The 24,851-nt window shown below is 42.3% G+C and overlaps 1 protein-coding gene across 2 annotated transcripts in view; it reads left to right on the forward strand.

Moving 5' to 3' along the window:
* The window catches only part of LOC121575525 (plexin-A1), a 257,731-nt gene extending 233,311 nt beyond the window's left edge, over nucleotides 1-24,420 (forward strand). For both annotated transcript variants that reach the window (XM_041888680.2, XM_041888681.2), the window contains exons 23-32: nucleotides 404-470; nucleotides 1,318-1,464; nucleotides 1,789-1,948; nucleotides 2,096-2,199; nucleotides 13,019-13,115; nucleotides 13,534-13,724; nucleotides 16,665-16,834; nucleotides 17,276-17,488; nucleotides 17,854-18,004; nucleotides 19,869-24,420. In XM_041888680.2, coding sequence (XP_041744614.1) covers nucleotides 404-470; nucleotides 1,318-1,464; nucleotides 1,789-1,948; nucleotides 2,096-2,199; nucleotides 13,019-13,115; nucleotides 13,534-13,724; nucleotides 16,665-16,834; nucleotides 17,276-17,488; nucleotides 17,854-18,004; nucleotides 19,869-19,964 — 1,396 coding nt within the window. In that variant the 3' untranslated portion in view covers nucleotides 19,965-24,420. The remainder of the gene's footprint in view (nucleotides 1-403; nucleotides 471-1,317; nucleotides 1,465-1,788; nucleotides 1,949-2,095; nucleotides 2,200-13,018; nucleotides 13,116-13,533; nucleotides 13,725-16,664; nucleotides 16,835-17,275; nucleotides 17,489-17,853; nucleotides 18,005-19,868) is intronic.
* The last annotated feature ends 431 nt before the right edge of the window (nucleotides 24,421-24,851 follow it).

Here is a 24,851-nt window from a genome sequence, read left to right on the forward strand (position 1 = left end):
TTGCTTTGAAAAAATTTATGTGGGTTTTGTTATTTGAGTTAATTTGTTTGTTTGCAGAGGGGGGGGTTTGAAGGATATAGCCTACCCGCTTTCCGTGGAATAATTTTATGTATGCTCTTTGAAGTGAACGTCCATGTTAAATACCTTTTCCCAGGGAAAATGGTGTGTGTTCGCCCTAAGTTACTAGCCCGAGGGGAGGTTGGTCGCTTGTTACTAGGAGGAAGAGGAAGTCACGTCAAAATCTCCAACCCTTGTACAGTCGTTCCTCTATCAGTCATGTGTTGGTTTATGTTTTTGCCATTAAAACTTTGTCATTCCAAAAGATACCGTTTTTGTCTCCCCTTCCATCCTCTTTCCCCTTCCTTACCTCTTCTCTCTTTCTCTCTCTCGCTCTCTCCTGTAGAACTGAGTCGGTTGCTGAGAAGATGCTCACCAACTGGTTCACATTCCTCCTCTACAAGTTCCTCAAGGTAAGTCTGTCAGTGACGCAAGCACGTGTTTCGTGTTCATCAGGCACCAAAGTGAAGAAAACTAACTGAAACAGGGAGGGACTATCTGGATTTGTCCAATAAGAAAGGCTTATTTTTGCTTTCCGTTGCAATCTCTTTCTTCTGCTCTGAATTGATACATCTACTAAAGTCTCAAGGAAAAGAGGAAAAACACAGAAGTAAAGAACCAGTTGGGTGGAAGGAGCAGAGAAAGGAGATGGAGAGGAAAAGGGTGAAGCCAGGGGGAGAAACTAGCAAGAGTTGGTGAGAATCCCTGTGCTAGGCAGTAGTCGGAACAATAGAGGAAGGGGAGAAAAGGAGAGAGGCCCTCTAGCCCTCCTCTCATTGCCTCGTTTCACGCAGCAGAGTGCTTTTATACTCCTGACTCATTAACCTTCTATTAACCCCTCCATCAACTGCCACTAGCATTCTCTCAACGTTGGCCCCAAGCTGAGTGTACATTTTAAAACGTTCTACCTTGTTAAAGGCTGTTTTTCCCCTGGTTAAAATGCACAGGGGAGAAATTGCTACCCGGGAGTGGGCCACTTGTCACTGTGCCAATAGGCATGGGAGGCTTTCTACGACCTTATCATTTAGCAGTGCCGTAGGTAGTGTGGCTAACAGCAGATTGGAATGCACTAGTTTTACCTTTGATGCATTATCAAACTTGACTTTCTCAAATAAAAAAACATACTTGTTGTCTTGCGTTTGAAGACTACTCTATTTCCTATTGTTTCTGAAATACTGAGATTGGGGTTGTGTGTATGTATCAGTGACATTTATGTGTGTGTAAGTGACGTCTTACCTTTGTGTGTGTGTGTGTGTGTAGGAGTGTGCTGGCGAGCCCCTGTTCATGCTGTACTGTGCCATCAAGCAGCAGATGGAGAAGGGGCCTATAGACTCCATCACTGGAGAGGCACGCTACTCACTCAGCGAGGACAAGCTCATCAGACAGCAGATTGACTACAAGACCTTGGTCAGTACCGCAATCACAGCTTGAATCACAAAAATAAACAGAACACTTTGACATTATCTCACTGAATCAAGTCATTGCTCTGAGAACCATTCGTCTGGCTAGCTAAGTAATATATTAGCTAGAATAGCATAGACGTCAATGAAGCGACTTGGCATAACAATATAATATAGGTTAATATGTTATATTAAACATAGTAGCTGAACTGTCGTGTATCACACAGTGTCACCTCACACGCCCACACTAATCGCTCTGCTTCAAGCCTCTAGTCCAGTGAGACTTCCCCCTCCCAATCTGACCTTTACCCGCACCCCACATACCCTCTAGACCCTGCACTGTGTGAACCCGGAGAACGAGAATGCCCTGGAGGTGACGGTGAAGGGGCTGAACTGTGACACGGTGACTCAGGTGAAGGAGAAGTTGCTGGATGCAGTGTACAAGGGCAGTCCCTACTCCCAGAGACCCAAGGCTGGAGACATGGACCTAGGTGAGGAGGACACACACACTTATAAGCACACACACACCTGCATACGCATCATACACAAACACACACACAAATGAATGCATGCAGACACACGGACACACACACTAACACCCCTCTCTCTCTCTCTGTCCCTTGTGTGTGTGTGTTCAGAGTGGCGTCAGGGCAGGATGGCCCGGATCATCCTCCAGGATGAGGACGTCACCACCAAGATAGACAACGACTGGAAGAGACTCAACACACTGGCCCACTACCAGGCAAGTCTCTCATAATTTAGGGTTAGATCTCAAAGTTGACTAAGTCATGTTGTTTAATCAATCAGTTAATCAATCAATTAATCAATCAATCACATTTGTATTTGTAGGACAGTGCATTTGGAAAGTATTCAGACCCCTTCACTTTTTCCACATTTTGTTATGTTGTTTTCCTCATCGATCTACACACAATACCCCATAATGACAAAGCAAAAACCGCTTTTTAGAATGTTTTTTTAAATCCTTATTTACATAAGTATTGAGACCCTTTACTATGAGACTCGACATTGAGCTCAAGTGAATCCTGTTTACATTGATCATACTTTGAGATGTTTCTACAACTTGATTGGAGTCCACCTGTGGTACATTCAATTGATTGGACATGATTTGGAAAGGCACACACCTTTCTATATAAGATCCCACAGTTGACAGTGCATGTTAGAGCAAAAACCAAGCCATGAGGTCGAAGGAATTGTCCGTAGAGCTCTGAGATAGGATTGTGTCGAGGCACAGATCTGGGGAAGGATACCAAAACAATGATGTAGCATTGAAGGTCCCCAAGAACACAGTGGCCTCCATCTTTCTTAAATGGAAGAAGTTTAGAACCACCAAGACTCTTCCTAGAGCTGGCCGCCTGGCTAAACTGAGCAAACGGGGGAGAAGGGCATTGGTCAGGGAGGTGACCAAGAACCCAGTGGTCACTCTGACAGAGCTCCAGAGTTCCTCTGTGGAGAGGGGAGAACCTTCCAGAAGGACAACCATCTCTGCAGCACTCCACCAATCAGGCCTTTATGGTAGAGTGGCCAGGTGGAAGCCACTCCTCAGTAAAAGGCACATGACAGCCCGCTTGGAGTTTGCCAAAAGGCACCTAAAGACTCTCAGACCATGCGAAACAAGATTCTCTGGTCTGATGAAACCAAGATTGAACTCTTTAGCATGAATGCCAAGCGTCACATTTGGAGGAAACCTGGCACCATCCCTACGGTGAAGCATGGTGGTGGAAGCATCATGCTATGGGGATGTTTTTCAGCGGCAGGGACTGGGAGACTAGTCAGGATCGAGGGAAAGATGAACGGAGCAAAGTACAGAGAGATCCTTGATGAAAACATGCTCCAGAGCGCTCAGGACCTCAGACTGGGGTGAAGGTTCACCTTCCACCAGGACAACGACCCTAAGCACACAGCCAAGACAATGCAGGAGTGGCTTAGGGACAAGTCTCTGAATGTCCTTGAGTGGCCCAGCCAGAGCCCGGACTTGAACCCGATCTAACATCTCTGGAGAGACCTGAAAATACCTGTGCAACGACGCTCCCCATCCAACCTGACAGAGCTTGAGAGGATCTGCAAAGAAGAAAGGGAGAAACTCCCCAAATACAGGTGTGCCAAGCTTTTAGCGTCATACCCAAGAAGACTCGAGGCTGTAATCGCTGCCAAAGGTGCTTCAACTAAGTACTGAGTAAAGGGTCTGAATACCTATATAAATGTGATATTTCCTTTTTTAAATAATTTTTTTATATACATTTGCAACCATTTCTAAACACCTGTTTTTGCTTTGTCATTATGGGGTATTGTGTGTAGATTTATTTATTTTTATTTATTTTTTAATCCATTTTAAAATAAGGCTGTAACGTAACAATGTGGAAAAAGTCAAGGGGTCTGAATATTTTCCGAATGCACTGTACTTTACAATGACAGATTTACAAATATTTCTGCATTGGTGTCTGCAGCCACAAATTCATGGGTGTTATATCACCAATTTCCCCTCTATTATGTGTAGGCCAGTGACACAAAATCTCAATTGCATCCATTTTAAATTCAGGCTGTAACACAACAAAATGTGGAAAAAGTCAAGTGGTGTGAATAGGGCTGTGGCGGTCATGAATAACTGCCAGTCTCACGATAATTGACCCTTAATTAGCATAAACACGTTTAGCATCTTCTGTCTTCCACGCACAGCCTACAAGCCACTGATGCAGACCTTTGGAACATCTACATTTTAAAAAGGTGGTCCTCTGTAGCTCAGCTGGTAGAGCACGGCGCTTGTAACGCCAAGGTAGTGGGTTCGATCCCCGGGACCACCCATACACAAAAATGTATGCACGCATGACTGTAAGTCGCTTTGGATAAAAGCATCTGCTAAATGGCATATTATTATTATTATTAAAAAGTCTAATAAATCCATTTAATACACCATCACAATAAATCCATTATTTATTTTAGACAGGTCTAAAAAAACATGATGAAAATGTAGTCTTTTTCAGAAGAACATAATAGCAAACTCTGAGTTGTCCTGATATGGTTATGCCATATGGCTGTGGGCTACACTAGTTCATTTAGCAGACAAGATTTGCTTAGAATTCCGTGGCATTAGTTTTTGTTGTTTTATAGTATGAAAAATACAATTGAACGTAGCTTAATAAAATAGAAAGGATATTTTCTCCAAATGATTTCAAAGGAAGTGTGCACATGCTGCTATTCTGTGTTGAGCATTTAACAAAGAAACAGGTCCTCCTATATGCTTAATTTAGAGTTATTTATGCAACTTTAGTTGTGATACAAACGTTGGGCTATATGTTTTGATGTTTAATACATTCTAAGGCTGCATGATGCGACTCTAATGAGGATTTGAAAAAAGTTGCAAGCTGCACACACTTCATCAGTCTCTCATTCACAATTTGACAAGCACTTGATAATATTCTCACCAGGCCTCGAGTTTCCCGGCGGCTTCCCCCTTGTGTGGTCGTAATGCCCCTTAAAGAATCCATGCCTTTTGCGGCCAAAGTGGCTAATTATAATTCCCTTCTCCTAGCTGCCGTGTTCCGAAGCAACTCTCACTCACATGGCTCTCTCAGATGTAGCCAATGCCCGTCAAGTGATGGGGTCCTTCTCACAGGCATTTCAGCTAAAAGTAGGCTACAAGTGAATGAAGACTGACACATCGGGGACGCAACTGCGCGCGTCCCTCTTATCGAATTCTGAGGCACATATTGAAGATATTAGAACTGTCCACATTTAGCCTACATTTCATCAGCCAACAAGATGAGTAGGCCTAACGAACAGCAAAAGCACTTGCCTATGTCAATCTACTCTCCCCCATAGTACAAAAGTTCACCTATTCTGTGCGAGAAATAAATATTCCAAACATACTCTGGGACAGTTGTGGGATGCAATAGATCCCAAATTTAATACAACCACTCATCAAAAAACCTTTTAAAAGCAAGGAGGCTGATCGTTTAGCTTAAAATGTTGATAAACTGTTAGGCTATTTTTTCACGAGTGCAGCAATGCGCACACGGCAGTAGGCTATAAGCGCGAATGTTCCAAAATGCAATCAATTAGCGGGAAAAGACTGTTCTCAAAAGTGATGGCGAATGCAATTATGCATGTAATACTTTATTATAAAGGAGCATTTTGATGGTGAAAATGATCTTCTCCAAACTTGAAACACGCGCAGCCTTTGTATGCCAGTTTGGCTCTACACCGGTAATAAAACTGATTTAATGTGCTTAATTAAAAAAGTTATTTGGCCACTTTAGTTGTGATACAAACCTTATCAAACATATAGCCCTATGGGCTAGGCTACATGAGGTGTGAGACTATGATTAGAAAAAGTAGCACAACAAAAAGGTATGCGCTGTTTCTTGCCTTAATGCACAAGCTGGGCATCATTCACAAGTGATAATATATAATTCACAAGTGATAGGCTAATATTGTCACCCATCAGACTATTCTTAATTTAATGTTGTCTTTACATATACTCAATTATATATGTGTGACTTTAGTTTTGATTTAGATTGGACCATTATCATGCACCTGTCTCAGAACAGGGGCATGAAAAAAAAAATACATGTAATCTATGCACTTAAATAGCAAATGGAGGACACTTTTCCTGTGGTTCATTTTCATGCAAGCCAGGTAGGCTGTACTCGTATTGTAAAGCGAAGCAATGTGCTTAATATTAGGAAAGTTGATAAATAAATATATTAGGCCTAGCCTATAGAAAGCTGATGGTTCCTCTTTTTAATAGAGGCTACCAATACTGTTTTCTCACGCAATTGCATAGCCTATAGAAATGTTGAGCAACATGAGCTCATGGGGACTCATTAAGTGTTTGATTAGGTTTTCGAACACATTTGCATTGATGTCAGTGATTAGAGGGACAAAAGAGTGCTGAGTACCAGGCAGTTAGCAAGTTCGGTAGGCTACTAATGACCATCAGCGCGCAGTTTTGGAGAAGCCTAATTACGTGACTAAACGGTCACATTTGACTGCCGTCATGACTCGCCGGTGTGGCGGTAATACGGTCACCGTAACAGCCCTAGGTGTGAATACTTTTTGAAGCACTGTCCATGGAAATAAATGGGTCGTTCCACGAACTGAGTCCCTTTTGGGTAGTGTAACTTAGTGAAAAAAACTTTATTTCACCTAATTTGTACATTCTGTCATGACGAGCACATGTTCAACTAATACAAAATGTTTTCCCATCTCAAGAGGTTAAATAAAAACAATGACTATAGTAATTGCCTATTAAAGGAAAGATTCGCCCATTTTGAAGGTTATTTCGTATTTGTGCATCTCTGAGGCGATGTTCTATCGTCTGCTGGGGTCATACCGGCTGTATTTCTGGCTGCTTGAACAGCGAATATATCAGATACACATGAAAACATGAAATGACTCCGTGAATCGTTAGAACATCGCTCAGAGATGCACAAATACAATATACCATTAAAAATAGGTGTATCTTTCCTTTAAGTGCCAAATAAAGTAAAAGGGTTGACTCTAATAGGGTTGACGATTTCATCTTAAATCACCCATGAATCCCCTTGTGACAGGGGGAATGGAAGCTTGTTGTGTGCAACAGGGAGGGGCAATTGAATGCAAGCTTCTCCAAAAAAATATCAAATTGTTAACATTTTTCTAGCCTGTCTATGGGTAACAGGGTTTACGTGTTATGCTCGACCCACTTAGTTTTCCACCACAAAACACCAGAAAATAGCCAAAAAGAGTAGAACCAGCTCACCTGCTTTTACACTATGATTTGACTATTAGATGTTCAATGTTTATTTTTTTTTACTTTTTAAAAATAAATAGTTTCACCATATAACATTTGGAGTTCAGTTGACCTAACACGGTTGACCTCAAAATGAGGGACTTGTTGTATTTTACCTTAAAATGAATCACCAATCACATGAAATAAATAATAATCTTCAGAAATGACTTTCCCAAAGCAACAAAATAACTAGGGCTTTACAATGATGGTGAAAACTTGGAGAAATGTTGGTTAAGTGGGTAGAAATCTTCAGAGAAGTCACAGAGGGACATATCAAAATGCAGAATTTTGGCACTTTAGCAAGTCTTTATTCGTATTAAAAATCGTATTTATTGCATTTTCATGTGGTCTATATTAAAGGGCACTTCATTTAATATAATATGTCCAATATCATAAGGGACTCATTTCATGGAATGACTCTCATACTATAGGCCTATACATATTTTTGTTATCACACCAATGAAAACATCAGTCATTGAGCTTCAGGATGTCTGCTATTAAGGGCCGACTCCGACAAAAAAAAAAATCTTTGTCGTCTATTCTTTCGACCAATCGATTGGTCAAAATATTAAAACGTGCATTTTTTCATATATAGACACATCCTTTATGTTTTGATCAAATCAACTATATGCACTGAGTTTGTCTGATGCTTTAGGAGCACTGTTTGATGAAATAATTAAGACACACAGATGACTAGAGGGAGTCCGACCGCAACTGATTTGATTGTGCTAGGCCGGGCTGAGACTTTCTGCGCTGTTATAAAAAAACAAAAACAAAAAACAGTGAATTACCGTGTGACTAGCACCCGTTGTCTCTCTCTCTCTCCTCCCTGCTGCAGTGACCACCACAGAACATCAACAGTGTTTATCGCGCTGTCTGTGTTGCTGAAGCTGCATCATAATTACAGCCATTTCTGACTGAAAAGTTCTGTTACCGAAATCCCTCGTTTAGGAAGAACAATCCTTATGCCTCTCTTTTACATGACACATTACCAATAGGGCCTGACCTATAGCATGTCATAATCATATTAGTCAATTGCTTATAACAAACTCTGAACACCGTAACATGTGACAGCAAAATGGATGCAGATGACGTGACAAATAAACTCGAAACTGGGAAATGTTTGGTTGCTCAGGAGGTAAAGGGGAAGTCAGATGTGTGAAATAAACTTGACTAGTTGAGGGAAATACTGGAGATCAATAAAAATAAGGTAAGGAGCAAGCACCGCGTGCATATTATGCCAAACAGGTGCTGTTAGATTACAATATCATTTTTCGGACCATTTGGAACAATGTAAACAACACTAAATTAATGATAAGGTACCAGAGTCTGTTGTAATGTTTTTATTTATTTATTGGGAAAACCTTTATTACAGCAAAGATTAAAACCGTTGTATGCGTTCGTGAATGCAATTGCCGACATGGAACAGTTTATTTATTGTTTACACTAATTATTCAAGAGGGGCTTTGTTATTTGATTTTAAAACTAAAATGCTTGATTGCTATTGAAGTCTTGGCGTGACCCTGGACAACACCCTGTCGTTCTCCGCTAACATCAAGGCGGTGACCCGCTCCTGCAGGTTCATGCTCTACAACATTCGGAGAGTACGACCCTGCCTTACACAGGAAGCGGCACAGGTCCTAATCCAGGCACTTGTCATCTCCCGTCTGGATTACTGCAACTCGCTGTTGGCTGGCCTCCCTGCATGTGCCATTAAACCCCTACAACTCATCCAGAATGCCGCAGCCCGTCTGGTGTTCAACCTTCCCAAGTTCTCTCACGTCACCCCCCTCCTCCGCACACTCCACTGGCTTCCAGTTGAAGCTCGCATCCGTTACATGACCATGGTGCTTGCCTTTGGAGCAGCGAGGGGAACGGCACCTCTGTACCTTCGGGCTCTGATCAGTCCCTACACCCAAACGAGGGCATTGCGTTCATCCACCTCTGGCCTGCTGGCTCCCCTTCCTCTGCGGAAGCATAGTTCCCGCTCAGCCCAGTCAAAACTGTTCGCTGCTCTGGCACCCCAATGGTGGAACAAGCTCCCTCACGACGCCAGGACAGCGGAGTCACTCACCACCTTCCGGAGACATTTGAAACCCCACCTCTTTAAGGAATACCTGGGATAGGATAAAGCAATCCTTCTACCCCCACACACACAGCGGAGTCGCTCACCACCTTCCGGAGACATTTGAAACCCCACCTCTTTAAGGAATACCTGGGATAGGATAAAGTAATCCTTCTACCCCCCCCACACAGCGGAGTCACTCACCACCTTCCGGAGACATTTGAAACCCCACCTCTTTAAGGAATACCTGGGATAGGATAAAGTAATCCTTCTACCCCCCCCCAAAAAAAAATTGTAAAGTGGTTATCCCACTGGCTATAGGGTGAATGCATCAATTTGTGAGTCGCTCTGGACTAGAGCGTCTGCTAAATGACGTAAATGTGCCCTTGAGCAAGGCACTTAACCCTAATTGCTCCTGTAAGTCGCTCTGGATAAGAGCGTCTGCTAAATGACTAAAATGTAAAAATGTAAATGTAAAAGTCGTATGCTGTGTTATGACATGAACGAATGAATGATTGATTCATACAGTAGCCTATATAAGTATTGAAATAAGTCAGCTACGGTATTAAGACTAGACAGGATGTGCTCTTAGGCCTACAGCTCGATGGTGGTTATACAAGGCTGCTACTATAAGAAGCCTACTAATGATAATGACATTACTTATTATTATGATGATGATAATAATTGTAATACTAACAATAAGAAAGAGATCAAGAAAAAAGGTAATATAATAAATATAGTTTTTCTGACAATTTGGAAAAGCCGTATTTGTGAAATTGTTTATCCAACATGGGATTGCATGAGGCTTGGTGCTCACGGAATCAGTAGGCTATTAAACACTCAACAGGCAATGGAAGCAGGATCTGTCTTATTTCTATCTATATATATATATATATATATTACACACACACACACACACACACACAGTTGAAGTCGGAAGTTTACATACACCTTAGCTTAATACATTTAAACTCAGTTTTTCACAATTCCTGACATTTAATCCTAGTAAAAATTCCCTGTCTTAGGTTAGTTAGGATCACCAGTTTCTTTTAAGAATGTGAAATGTCAGAATAATAGTAGAGAGAATGATTTATTTCAGTTTTTATTTCCTTCATCACATTCCCAGTGAGTCAGAAGTTTACATACACTCAATTAGTATTTGGTAGAATTGCCTTTAAATTGTCAAACGTTTTGGGTAGCCTTCCACAAGCTTCCCACAATAAAGTGGGTGAATTTTGGCCCATTTCTCCTGACAGAGCTGGTGTAACTGAGTCAGGTTTGTAGGCCTCCTTGCTCGCACACGTCAGGGCTTTGTGAGGCCACTCCAATACCTTGACTTTGTTGTCCTTAAGCCATTTTGCCACAACTTTGGAAGTATGCTTGGGGTCATTGTCCATTTGGAAGACCCATTTGCAACCAAGCTTTAACTTCCTGACTGATGTCTTGAGATGTTGCTTCTATATATCCACATAATTTTCCTTCCTCATGATGCTATCTATTTTGTGAAGTGCACCAGTCCCTCCTGCAGCAAAGCACCCCCACAGCATGATGATGCCACCCCCGTGCTTCACGGTTGGGATGGTGTTCTTCGGCTTGCAAGCGACCCCTTTTTCCTCCAAACATAGCGATGGTCATTATGGCCAAACAGTTCTATTTTTGTTTCATCAGACCAGAGGACATTTCTCCATGTGCAGTTGCAAACTGTAGTCTGGCTTTTTTATGGCGGTTTTGGAGCAGTGGCTTCTTCCTTGCTGAGCGGCCTTTCAGGTTATGTCGATATAGGACTTGTTTTACTGTGGATATACTGTAGACACTTTTGTACCTGTTTCCTCCAGCATCTTCACAAGGTCCTTTGCTGTTGTTCTGGGATTGATTTGCACTTTTCGCACCAAAGTACGTTCATCTCTAGGAGACAAAATGCATCTCCTTCCTGAGTGGTAAGACGGCTGCGTGGTCCCATGGTGTTTATACTTAAGTACTATTGTTTGTACAGATGAACGTGGTACCTTCAGGCATTTGGAAATTGCTCCCAAGGATGAACCAGACTTGTGGAGGTCTACGATTTTTTTTCTGAGGTCTTGGATGATTTCTTTTGATTTTCCCATGATGTCAAGCGAAGAGGCACTGAGTTTGAAGGTAGGCTTTGAAATACATCCACAGGTACACCTCCAATTGACTCAAATTATGTTAATTAGCCTATCAGAAGCTTCTAAAGCCATGACATAATTTTCTGGAATTTCCCAAGCTGTTTAAAGGCACAGTCAACTTAGTGTATTTAAACTTCTGACCCACTGGAATTGTGATACAGTGAATTATACGTGAAATAATCTGTCTTTAAACAATTGTTGGAAAAATTACTTGTGTCACAAAGTAGATGTCCTAACCGACTTGCCAAAACTATAGTTTGTTAACAAGAAATTTGTGGAGTGGTTGAAAAACGAGTTTTAATGACTCCAACCTAAGTGTATGTAAACTTCCGACTTCAACTGTATAATGATAAAAAGCTGGTTGAGAGAATGCCAAGAGTGTGCAAAGCTGTCATCAAGGCAAAGGGTGGCTACTTTGAAGAATCTTTGTTTAACACTTTTTTGGTTACTACATGATTCCATACGTGTTATTTCTTAGTTTTGATATCTTAACTATTATTCTACAATGTAGAAAATAGTACAAATAAAGAAAAATCCTTGAATGAGTAGGTGTGTCCAAACTTTTGAATATATGGATGATTGATAAAGCCAGGCACATTTAACAGTTAGGCTGTTAATTATAGACCTAATTAAGTTGGTTTCCTCTCTCCTCACTAAAGAAATCAGACAGGTGTCTTTTTCTGCTACTCCTCGACTAAACAACAGCCTATCGACCAAACAATCGACCAGTCAACTACATGGGGTCATCCTTACTGCTATTCCAGATCATTCCACTGCTATTCCAGATCAAGTTGGCACCCATAGTAGTATCTACCAAAGTGCTTTACATTATCACTCCAGTCACCAGCAATGTGTATCACTCTTTTTTTTTTACCGGATGTCATGTGCAAAGTGTTCTGAGTGGTCAATACTTGTTTGTACAGTGCCAATACATGTATACCGGACAGTTTATTAGGTACACCATCTTATAACGGGTCGGACCCCCTTTTGCCTCCAGAACAGCCTGAATTCTTCAGGGTGTGAATTCTACAAGTCTGAAACGTTACACAGTGATGTTGGTCCATGCTGACGCGATGGCATCACGCAGTTGCAGCAGATTGGACGGCGGTATACCACCACCACCAGCCTGTACCGTTGATACGAAGCAGGATGGGTCCATGGACTCATGCTGCTTACACCAAATCCTGAGCATGAGCAACAGGAACCGGGATCGTCGGACCATGTGATGTTTTTCCACTCCTTAATTGTCCAATTGTCCGCTGTTGTGCGTGGAAAGCCCAGGAGAGCGGCCATTTTTGAGATACTGGATCCGGTGTGCCTGGCACCGACGATCATACCACGCTCAAAGTCGCTTAGGTCACTGGTTTTGCCCATTCTAGCGTTATATCGAACAGTAGCCAAAGGCCTCAATGCCTGTCTGCCTGCTTTATATAGCAAGCCATGGCCACGTGACTCACTGTCTGTAGGAGCGATCCATTTTCGTGACCGGGGTTGTACCTAATAAACAAGCCGGTGAGTGTATATCTCTAACTGTTTTGATGTTCCCTATATTCCCAATCAGGTGACAGATGGCTCAGTGATCGCCCTGATGCCCAAGCAGAACTCTGCCTACAACATCTCCAACTCCTCCACCTTCACAAAGTCCCTCAGCAGATACGGTATGTGTTTGCGTTTAGACAGGCAGCCCAATTATGATTTTTTAAATCCACTAATTGGTCTTTTGACCAATCACATCCGATCTTTTCAGATCTTTTTCAACGCTGATCTGATTGGTCATAACACCAATTAGTGGAAAAAATGACAGCCTTAGTGCTTTTCTGTGAATAGGTTTCAGAAAGCACTGTTAAACATGAGAAATAGAAACGATGCATGCGTGCCAAGTCTTGACAGTAAGGTTTGACAGTGACGAGAGTCATGTAAGTCCGCCACAGGACTGAGTGACTAGAGACTACTACCCCCCCATTCATATCCCATATCTCTCTTGACCCCGTCTCTTTCTCTCATATCCTATCTCTATCACATATTGCGTTAATCTGAATCCTAATCATGTCCCCTCTCCCCCATCTTCCCATCCAGAGAGTATGTTGAGGACGGCCAGTAGTCCAGACAGCCTGCGCTCCCGCACCCCCATGATCACGCCCGACCTGGAGAGTGGCACCAAGCTGTGGCACCTGGTCAAGAACCACGACCACTCGGACCAGCGCGAGGGTGACCGCGGCAGCAAGATGGTTTCTGAGATCTACCTGACCCGCCTGCTCGCAACCAAGGTAAAACAAAGTTAGACACTTTCCAGCTCTACAGTATTGCAGTGCTCACACACACACAGGCTGACAGGTAGGCAGGCAGGGTGATTGGTTGAGCCTTCTTGGGTGCGTGACAAAACACAAAACAATGGCAGACAATTTCTATCCCCTCGGATCTAAAACTAATTGTAACCACCAACTTCAATTACTAATATTCCCACACCCCAATAACATTGTCGCCGAGGAGGACTTGTTAGCTAGCTACAGGGTTTGAACTACCTCAGCCGTTTTCTTATAAAAACAGTACAGCTAGTAAAGCTAGCTAGCTAACTTTAGCTATGCTGCGTCTAGGCTCTGGAGCTCATGGGCACATAGACATGTCACATAGGCTTCAGGAGACAGCTGGTTAGATATGATTCCACCATTGGCAACAACAACTGGCTACTAGTTTGTTTTCAGCCAAATATGTTCAACTCATAGCGAGTTTATCCACCACATTTAGTAAGATAGCTACTGACTGAAACGTAGCTAGCTAGCATGCTGAATCACACTAGGGATTAATATTTTCCTGAAAATCTACAGAGTTTCAATACCGGGAATAATTCATATTTGTCCCGGGAAATACCGCAAAAATCAGAAGTACCCATTTCATGCATTTAAAACCAAGATAGGGTTACTCAGGGTTCTCCCAAAATAAGATTGTTGATGCGCCACATTGCCGTTTTGGCTGCGCCGCTATGTAAAGATTCTACAGCAAGGGAAACTGATATTTAGTAATGATAGAATAACTTTGATCGCCAATGACATTGTTGTGAATTGCGAAACAGGCCATTCATAAATTCAGAGCGTTATCATGTTCTTCAATTAATTCAGCGCATTCCAGCAGTAGGCTCGACACAGAGCACTCTCAGGACGCACAGAGCGCACCCTGAGTAGGCCATAGCGTTGTCGAATCATACAACCTTTGTAACGGCAGTCAAACGAAAGCCAATGACCGAAGTTGCTAAGCTTGCTAGATAACCTCCAACGAATGACAGAATATCTCCTATTTGGCAAAATCAAGTTGATGATTATACAGATAGCAGATCAGCTCATGAATAATGGGGAGATGAAGAGTGGAAATTGTTTTAATAGCAAGGTGGAGACCAACTCTGCAACAAACAAAAAAATCCATATCTACTCTCATACCGTTTCTTGAGCACACATTCTCTACCGAAGCTCTCATATGGGCAGCAATATGAGACAGTGCAGAGAAGCGGGGGAAATCTTTTGCCGGTATTTTGACATGCATAGGCGAGACGTGTTTTTATAACGCAACCTAAGGATTACAGAATAAAGTTAGGAATTTTCATGCGAGACAGGAGTCAGGATTTTTGGTTTCTGTGGGATTGGGACAATAGGAAAATAGCCTAGGCTCTATGTAAGGCTATATAGAGGCCCTAGGCTCAACACCGGTTTAAATCAATGTACTGGGATCACGGTTACCCATGTTAATCCCTAGCTAGCCAACTAATCATGGATTTCTTATTCTTTGATACATTTTGGTCAACTTGCTCATATCAAGCAACAGACAGTTTGTGGAAAGGTCAAAATAACAACTAGTGGACAAGTTTTATGAATGATCGGACAGTGAAACTAAAATATATTGGTAGCTAGCTGGTGAGGTTTTCATTTATTTCACAATTAATGATGCTGAGGCTGGGTTTCCCAAGTCGTTCGGTGCTTACTGCTAATACCAGCGAGCAAGCTTAACAGACGGCTCTGCAGCGCGTTTGTGTGATTTTTCACACCCAAGGCTCATCCAATCACCCGACGTAACTCAGGAATATTAATGACTTTGCCTCCAGCTATCCTACGAAAGGAGGATAGCTCCTCCAATAAAGAAAAACAACACCCACCATCCCACTGTCCAAGCTCAAACCGCTTTCCTCCGACAGCCAGCTCTCTCATTGACCTTTGTTTCCCCGGCGACTGGCTCAGAGGCTCATTAACACTTTTCATAACCTTTTGCATGAGGAGGTGCAGCTCCCAAACGCTACGTTGTGTCTTAATTAGCAGCCTGACCTTTGGCTATTGAGCTGTTTGGTGTTAGCTGGAATCGGGTCCCAATCGAGAGGGGGGGGGGGGGATTTCTCCTAGGACCTAGACCATTTTATTGGTACCCTCAAGGCAGTGTTTGAATTGATTAATGGGGGGTTCATATTTTTGTTCTAGCCCAGCTCTAAAACACACCTTGGTTGAGTCAAGGGCTTCGAGATCAGTTATTTTGTGTTTGTGCTGGGCTAGAACAAAAATGTGCATTCCTTCAAGTCATCCGGGCCCAGGTTTGCTGTCCAGAGTTGCGTTCAGAAGGGTGCAACGTACCGAACATTCCAGATGGAAATGTCTCTTATTTCTATCTGATCGTTCCACAACGTGAATGCAGCCCAGACCATTTTGTTATGAGACTGGTGCTAGTGACACTAGTATTACTAGAGCCGGTGTTATGCTATTAACCGACAGTCTGTTACTTTCTGCTCCTCCATGCCTTGTTGGTAGCATATCATCTACCAGGCGCAGGATGCCCCACAATACTATGCACTAATTTGCAGGCGCTAACAACGTTAAGGCATTTTTGCTCACCCTTGCAATTTCTCTCCCTCGTTGTTTTCTCATTATCTTGTGATTTCCATTGTTACTTCAGGTAGAAAGGTGCAAGGTTAGGAATTCGGGGGTTGGAGAGTTTTTAATCATTAACACAAGTGGGAGGACAAAAGGAGACTTGGCCAAGTGTAGTTTCTTCTTATTGTAATAGTGCCTGATTCTTTCGATTCTTCCCAAAAGTGCAATAATCCCCAAAGTGCACACCCTGCCCATCTGGCGCTCTAAGCAGCCTCAATCAAATGAAAGAAAACCAATACTATTTTCACCCAGGTCTGTGATTCATCTCTCCTAACCCCTCAGTCTTCCTTCTCGTCTCCCCAGGGTACGTTGCAGAAGTTTGTGGACGACCTGTTTGAGACTATCTTCAGCACGGCCCACCGAGGCAGCGCCCTGCCTCTCGCCATCAAGTACATGTTTGACTTCCTGGACGAGCAGGCCGACAAGCACTCCATTTCCGACTCAGACGTACGGCACACGTGGAAGAGCAACTGGTGAGTGGGTCAGGGCATTTTGTGCATGTGTGTTGGGTGTGTGTGAGACAGAGGGAGAAAGAGCAAGTGTGTGTGAGGCAGGTTGTCTAAGAGAGCGTTTGTGATGGTGTGCGAGAGAGGTTGGGTAATAGTGTTTTCCTTGCAGTGTTTAAGGGTGAGTGTTAGGGACAGAGGAGGCTGGTGGGAGGAGCTATAGAAGGATGGGCTATTTGTAATGGCTGGAATGGAACATCAAGCATATGGAAACCACATGTTCGACTCCATTCCATTTACGCCATTCCAGCCATTACAATGAGCCCATCCTCCTATAGTTCGTCCCACCAGCCTCCTCTGTTTAGGGAGAATGTGTCAGTGCTTTTCTTAGAGTATGTGCAATAAGGTGGAGAGTGAGACTGAGATGAACTCAAATGTGTTCTCTCTGTCTTTCCCTCTCCTCCCCAGTCTTCCTCTGAGGTTCTGGGTGAACGTGATCAAGAACCCCCAGTTTGTGTTTGACATCCACAAGAACAGCATCACAGACGCCTGTCTGTCTGTGGTGGCCCAGACCTTCATGGACTCCTGCTCCACCTCAGAACACAAGCTCGGCAAAGACTCACCCTCCAACAAGCTGCTCTACGCTAAAGACATTCCCAACTACAAAAACTGGGTGGAACGGTACGGCTAGTAGCTTAGTAATGCACCTGGCAGGCATTTTGGATCAGGTTGAAAATGAGGCACTTAAATTCACTTGGTTTCAGTTGGATTAAAACATGTTTTATCCTCATTTCAAAACATTTGATGCATCATATGTTATATCATACTGTATGAAAGAGGAATGTGCACCCTTCAACATAAGGTATTTTGTAACTGTGTCTACCTGGTGTTGATAGGGTTAATGGTAAGCACCTCGATGACTGATTTGGTCTTTTGATCCTCTCTCCTATCCCTTATTTTTTGTAGTCCCCTTTCCCTCGCTGTCTCTCCCTTCTTTCTTTTTTTCTCCTTTAATCACCCTCCTTTAATGCCATTGTCTCTCTCAGGTACTATTCAGACATCTCGCGGATGCCCGTCATCAGTGACCAGGATATGAGTGCGTACCTGGCGGAGCAGTCGCGGCTCCACCTCAGCCAGTTCAACAGCATGAGCGCCCTGCACGAGATCTACTCCTACATAGTCAAGTACAAGGATGAGGTGAGGACAATGTCCGCCTTTTTTTAATCCTTTATTTACAAAGGATTGCACCCTACTTTGGAATATACAATGGCTTGCGAAAGTATTAACCCCTCTTGGCATTTTTCCTATTTTGTTGCCTTACAACCTGGAATTAAAATGGATTTTGGGGGGGGTTTGTATCATTTGATTTACACAACATGCCTACCACTTTGAAGATGCAAAATATTTTTTATTGTGAAACAAACAAGAAATAAGAAAAAATAACAGAATTTGAGCGTGCATAACTATTCACCCCCCCCCCAAAGTCAATTATTTGTAGAGACACCTTTTGCAGCAATTACAGCTGCAAGTCTCTTGGGGTATGTCTCTATAAGTTTGGCACATCTAGCCACTGGGATCTTTGCCCATTCTTCAAGGCAAAACTGCTCCAGCTCCTTCAAGTTGGATGGGTTCCACTGGTGTACAGCAATCTTTAAGTCATACCACAGATTCTCAATTGGATTGAGGTCTGGGCTTTGACGAGGCCATTCCATGACATTTAAATGTTTCCCCTAAAACCACTCGAGTGTTGCTTTAGCAGTATGCTTAGGGTCATTGTCCTGCTGGAAGGTGAACCTCCGTGCCAGTCTCAAATCTCTGGAAGACTGAAACAGGTTTCCCTCAAGAATTTCCCTGTATTTAGCGCCATCCATCATTCCTTCAATTCTGACCAGTTTCCCAGTCCCTGCCGATGGAAAAACATCCCCACAGCATGATGCTGCCACCACCATGCTTCACTGTGGGGATGGTGTTCTCGGGGTGATGAGGGGTGTTGAGTTTGCGCCAGACATAGCGTTTTCCTTGATGGCCAAAAAGCTCAATTTTAGTCTCATCTGACCAGAGTACCTTCTTCCATATGTTTGTCTCCCACATGCCTATTGGCGAACATCAAACGTGTTTGCTTATTTTTTTCTTTAATCAATGGCTTTTTTCTGGCCACTCTTCTGTAAAGCCCAGCTCTGTTGAGTGTAAGGCTTAAAGTGGTCCTATGGGCAGATACTCCAATCTCCGCTGTGGAGCTTTGCAGCTCCTTCAGGGTTATCTTTGGTCTCTTTGTTGCCTCTGATTAATGCCCTCCTTGCCTGGTCCGTTAGTTTTGGTGGGCGGCCCTCTCTTGGCAGGTTTGTTGTGGTGCCATATTCTTTCCATTTTTTTATAATGGATATAATGGTGCTCCGTGGGATGTTCAAAGTTTCTGATATTTTTTTATAACCCAACCCTGATCTGTACTTCTCCACAACTTTGTCCCTGACCTGTTTGGAGAGCTCCTTGGTCTTCATGGTGCCGCTTGCTTGGTGGTGCCCCTTGCTTAGTGGGGTTGCAGACTCTGGGGCCTTTCAGAACAGGTGTATATATACTGAGATCATGTGACACTTAGATTGCACACAGGTGGACTTTATTTAACTAATTATGTGACTTCTGAAGGTAATTGGTTGCACCATATCTTATTTAGGGGCTTCCTAGCAAAGGGGGTGAATACATAAGCACGCACCACTTTTCTGTTATAATTTTTTTTTATTTCACTTCACCAATTTTGACAATTTTGTGTATGTCCATTACATGAAATCCAAATAAAAATCAATTTAAATTACAGGTTGTAATGCAACAAAATAGGAAAAACGCCAAGGGGGGATGAATACTTTTGCAAGGCACTGTATCACTTTGAGAAACTGCTCAGTTGTCGCTCTCAACTACTGCCTTTGTAAAATTAATGTGATGGTTTCTCATTGTTCTTCTCCTCCCTCCCCTCTCTCTCTCTCTCCATCCCTCCCCCTTTGCCTCTTTCCTTCTCTTTCTTCATCTTATCTCTCTCCCCTCTATCTCTCTCTTTGTCCATCCTCAGATCCTGTCGGCTCTGGAGAGGGACGAGCAGTCGCGGAGGCAGAGACTCAGGAGCAAGCTGGAGCAGGTCATTGACACAATGGCCTTGGCCAGCTGAGGAACGACCCTTCCTCTCCTCCTCATCCCAGTCTTCTCCATCTTCCTCTCCGTCTCTCTTCACCCAGAGAAAACGAAACTCAGACAGCGTGGTTTTCAAACCTTCCTAAAAACACAGGATGGAGGCACTGCAAAGGACAGAAGGCAGTACACTGCACAGGGGTGATTCAGCAGTACTGGGCGGGCCTGTGCGTGCGTGTATGTGTGTGTAAATGCAGGTCTATATGTGTGTGTGTCAGAGACCGGGGCACTGGACTTTTCGTTGCACACACCGAGAGACATCACCAGAAAGCATTTTGATTATCGTAGCTGTTGTCGTCGTGGTTTTGTTTCTCCTCTGTCGGTTTTCCTGGACTTTGTCTTCGTTGAAGCCATGTCTCGGATAGCCAGGATGGGATTTTTGGAATGGAACTCCATTTTGGCATCACGAAAAGGACGGAACGTTGTTTGGACATGGGCCTTTCTCGGGGCCAATGAGAGAGTGGCTCCTCGGGTCACATGATTCCTGTAGGAGTCAAAGACATTATTACTGTTGTTTTTGTTTTCGTATAATTTTTTTAAATAAATGTAATCAACTGCCCACTCTCTGATCTCTCGCCACCTGTGTTACTGCTGAATTTGCACAATTTACAGAAACGTTACAAAGGAGGACTATATAAATATTATATATAAATACAACTACATTTTTAAAGAAATTAAGATTAGGCTTAAACATTTCAGTTTTTAGCTGACAAACACAATGAAAAGAATCCATCAACAATTAAACTTTAATTTGATATTTAGAGCAAATCAATCTAGGTTAGAATAATAAAAAAACTGAGAAAGAAAAAGAAACAAAAAAGTTGTCCTGTGCCATGTTTTTTGTTGTTGTTTAGTGCAAAGACATTTTGTTAGATGGAATGTGCTACCGAATGATTTAAATATAAATATGCCTAGTGACTGAAATTATTCTCTGAGTAATAAAAGATAGGAAGATACAAAAATGTAAAATGTCTAGGGAAGAGGAAAGCTACTTTGTCCCTTAGGGCCACCTTAGGAAGGGCATCTCATTATATTGTAATATCTCTGTATTGGAAAGTTGGTCTGGAGAGGTCCTGCGAAAATAAGAATGTGCTGTCATTTCCGATCTGTCGTGCAATCTCGTTTTTTGAAAAGCAAACACAGACTCACGCAAGCATTGCTTCTTTTCCTTCAGATTAAATCTAGTTTGAAGGCTAATTTGTATCTTCCAGGGCTAAAGAATTTGACAGTTTGTGCTATGGTGGTTGACCAATGTAGAGCATTGCGCTACTTGAACCAATAGCCATCTATAGGCTACCCCCACCACCAGTTAGCATCACCACATCTGATTGGCTGAGCTTGGTAGGAAATTAACAATGCTGAGTGGGGTCATAGGTCAACGAGTGAACATGTGATATAACATCCCCTCTACCCAACATGTGACCTAAAAGAACGTATTGGGTACAGTACATCTTGAGGGGCTGTGAACGGGAGGACATTTATCCAAACTTGACGCCTAGTTTTACCCCTAAACAAGTCTCCTGTCTCCACCCCTATACAACCGGGAAAAAAACACCCTCCTTCAGTATTCCTCTTCATTTCTTCCGTACCTCCCTAGGCATTCTCTCATCCCCATAATATCCAACAACAAGAACAGTCAAACTCTTGGTGGTTCCAGACTTGGTCCACCTCTTCACTAGTGTTAGCCTCAGTGTGTTCTCATTCAACTTACCTGGTAAAATAAGGGTTAAAGAAATAGCTAAATGGGGTCAGGTAGGGCTTTACTAAGCCTCTCAGTCTAAAATTACAAAGTGTGGAAAGACAGAAAGCCTTTTCCAGCTCCAGGCCTCTCTCTCTCATCTCTTCCCAATGCTATTATGCAGATAATAGGCAAGGTGACGGTAGTACGGTACGGAGTGCTCCTTCTCTCCTAACCCAGAGATATGAGACGAGACGGGGCTTTAGCTCTCACCCATAGGGAGGACGGGACTGGCGAGAAGAGGCACCCTCCACTCATTAGCAACACAAGGCTAAGTAATCCCTTAGCCCCCCTGGCCCTTGTTTCCATCTAAACAAACCCTAATGCCGTGGCTTAAGCTTTTTTAAATACTTCTCTCTTAAGATAATTTTTATTCTCGCTCTTCTATTTTCCCTTTTTTTGAAGTTTTGGAAGTTTGACTTTGTGGTGAGATGTTTTAATTTATATATAAAAAAAAAATGCTTGCCGAAAACCAAACTGTGGTCTAATGTATTTTTGTTTGATTTTGTAAATTGTATTCACTTAGGTTTTTTCATGATGATGAAGTGAAATGAAGCTTTTGGCAATTTTTGTTGTAATTAGGTTGTTTACGTTGTTTTTCTCGTCATATATTGTGCATTATACGGTACACTGAAGATGAAGACATCTTTGATTTATCTGAAGTTTAAGTACTTGACCGATCTAAAGGTTTATTTTCTGATCTCCACGATCAGTGGAAAACATTGCATCAGATAAGCATCTGTGTCTTTTCAAGATTGAATTAGTGACTTGCTGTTTTAATCCAAATCTTATTTTTTTTTACCATCAGGGCTATCATTTTACTCTGTCATAAATGCTGTTGCAATTCATTGTATGCCAGGTTCCTTCCAATATTCCTCTGCACAGAAATGAAGAAAATAATCGACAGGACTGATTGGTACATCTCAAATGGTACCATAATACCTATCTATTGCACTATGGCATTGGTCAAAACTAGTGCACTATATAGGTAATAGGGTGCCATTTGGAAGCAGGCATTGATATATATACAGCTGTACTGCATTCCTGTTGTACCTTCCTCTACATATTGGACCGTTAAAATAGAGGTGCTAGCCTGGTCCCATATCAGTTTATGATGTATAGCCAAGACAGTATTAACAATGTATTGTCATGACTTCATAAACAGATCTGACACCAGGCTATACAGGTGCTGCTTTGAGAGCCAAACAGAACCCTTCCTGGGACCACTTGTCTTGCACTACTAGCGTTCTTGGGCCAAAACAACATTCCAAAGTTAGCTTCTTCGAACAGAACAGGGTTCCTTTCTAAGCAACCGTGTGCCTGACTAACTTGTTGGGAGAAAGCATTACATTTTGAATGAGTTTTGACATAATACATTTTTAACTACTGCAAAATAAAACGCCCCAAATATGCTTAGCTGCTTTACAGGGTTTATAAAAAAATAATGCTTTCCCTGAGTACACAACTTTCCCTCTTTTGTTGTGCCTATATCTTTCGGTGCGCTTAGATCCTGAGTTCTTTCATTTGTGTTTCTCCCATCACTGTGCTGGTTGGATTTTTTATCAAGACGCAACTTATCCTCCATTTCTCAGGACATTGCCTCAGTTCTTTTGCGACGTTCTCTCTGCGTTGTAGTTCCATTGTTTCAATGTTACGGCCTTGAGGGGAGGAGGACTTTAGCTTGTTTTTGCATGACTGCTTGAGTTAAAGATCAATTTGTTTCCCCCAAGTCCAGAAGGCTCCTACGTGAGATTTCATCGTTTCTCATGATCGTTTGTCATGATCTGTCCCTGTTTGTTTGTTTGTTTTGTTTGTTTGTTTGTATGGTGATTGGCTTGTGTTGGTGTCATTGAAGTGGTACAATGTACAGCATGTGGATTTAGTAGCTTCATGGCCATTTGATGTGATCAGGAGGAACCAGCGCTAAGACTTGACACAGCCTGACATAAAGCTGTCATAGGACCAATATAGTGCTGTCATATGAACGACAGCCTGCCAAAGTCGTTTGTGGCTAGCCCCACATTACGAAGCATAAATAAGAAAATAACTGACATTTGGTTGACCATCTCATGCAATATTACAGTGTTATGTCAATCGACATACTTACATATGAACTGTTATGACCTCAAATGGTCCATCTCTCATCAACTCACGTTAGCTGATCATTAATCTTTCCCTGAACCATCTACACCCAAACAGATTGGGCCAGTTTCCCGGACCCAGAATAAGCCTATTCCTGGATTGAAAAGCACCTTTTCAATGGAGATTTTCCAATGAGCATGATTTTTGGAGCTGGAATAGGTTTAATTCTGGTCTGGGAATCTGACCCAAAATGATCAACCCAGTCATTCCTTGTCATACTATTGCCTTTCCGAGCCCTGGTTTGAGAAGATTCTGACCATTTATTTTCCTCCTCATTTACTTTTTGCCAAACTCTCAGTAGCTGTCATTTTTCCAAATGAAAACTGCATAGGATCCAAGAAAATAAAAATCGATCAATTTCAGATAAACTGGCAAAATTATTTTTTCCTACATACAATAATTCGGATACTTTTAAGTTTCAGACTTGAAGCGACTGTCACAAGTGTGCAGGTTAACGTTCATTGTGTAAATATTCAGTTATTTCCTATTTTGCAGATTTACAACTTGTATATAAACACTCATCAAGGAGAGATTAAACATTTTTTGCTAAATAAAATGTGTTTCCTCTCTCTCTTTGGTGTTCAGAAGTGTCCACACACACACACACACACACACACACAGGACTTGAATTATTCGTAGCCAGAGTGAATTCATTGCTTTATTTTACAATAAGATGATATTGCTTGGAAAACAGAGCATGCTTAAAAATGGAATACTGTTATACTGGAATGGTCTATCGTTTCTCTGAAGTCCCATATCTCCCTACTGAAACGATGTGTCACAGGTGGCCAAGTTTATAGTATATGATGATGAGTATTACTGTTTATGTCTGTCTTTCTGGATGTTCAAGGGAATTCAACTGTGCCACTTTTGGGAGGATTCAGTGTTGAACTGAATTTATAGTGCCTTCAGAAAGTATTAACACCCCTTGACTTTTTCCACATTTTGTTGTGTTACAAAGTGGGATTAAAATGGATTTAGTTGTCA

This window comes from Coregonus clupeaformis, chromosome 10 (assembly GCF_020615455.1).
Source record: "Coregonus clupeaformis isolate EN_2021a chromosome 10, ASM2061545v1, whole genome shotgun sequence".
Taxonomy (NCBI): domain Eukaryota; kingdom Metazoa; phylum Chordata; class Actinopteri; order Salmoniformes; family Salmonidae; genus Coregonus; species Coregonus clupeaformis.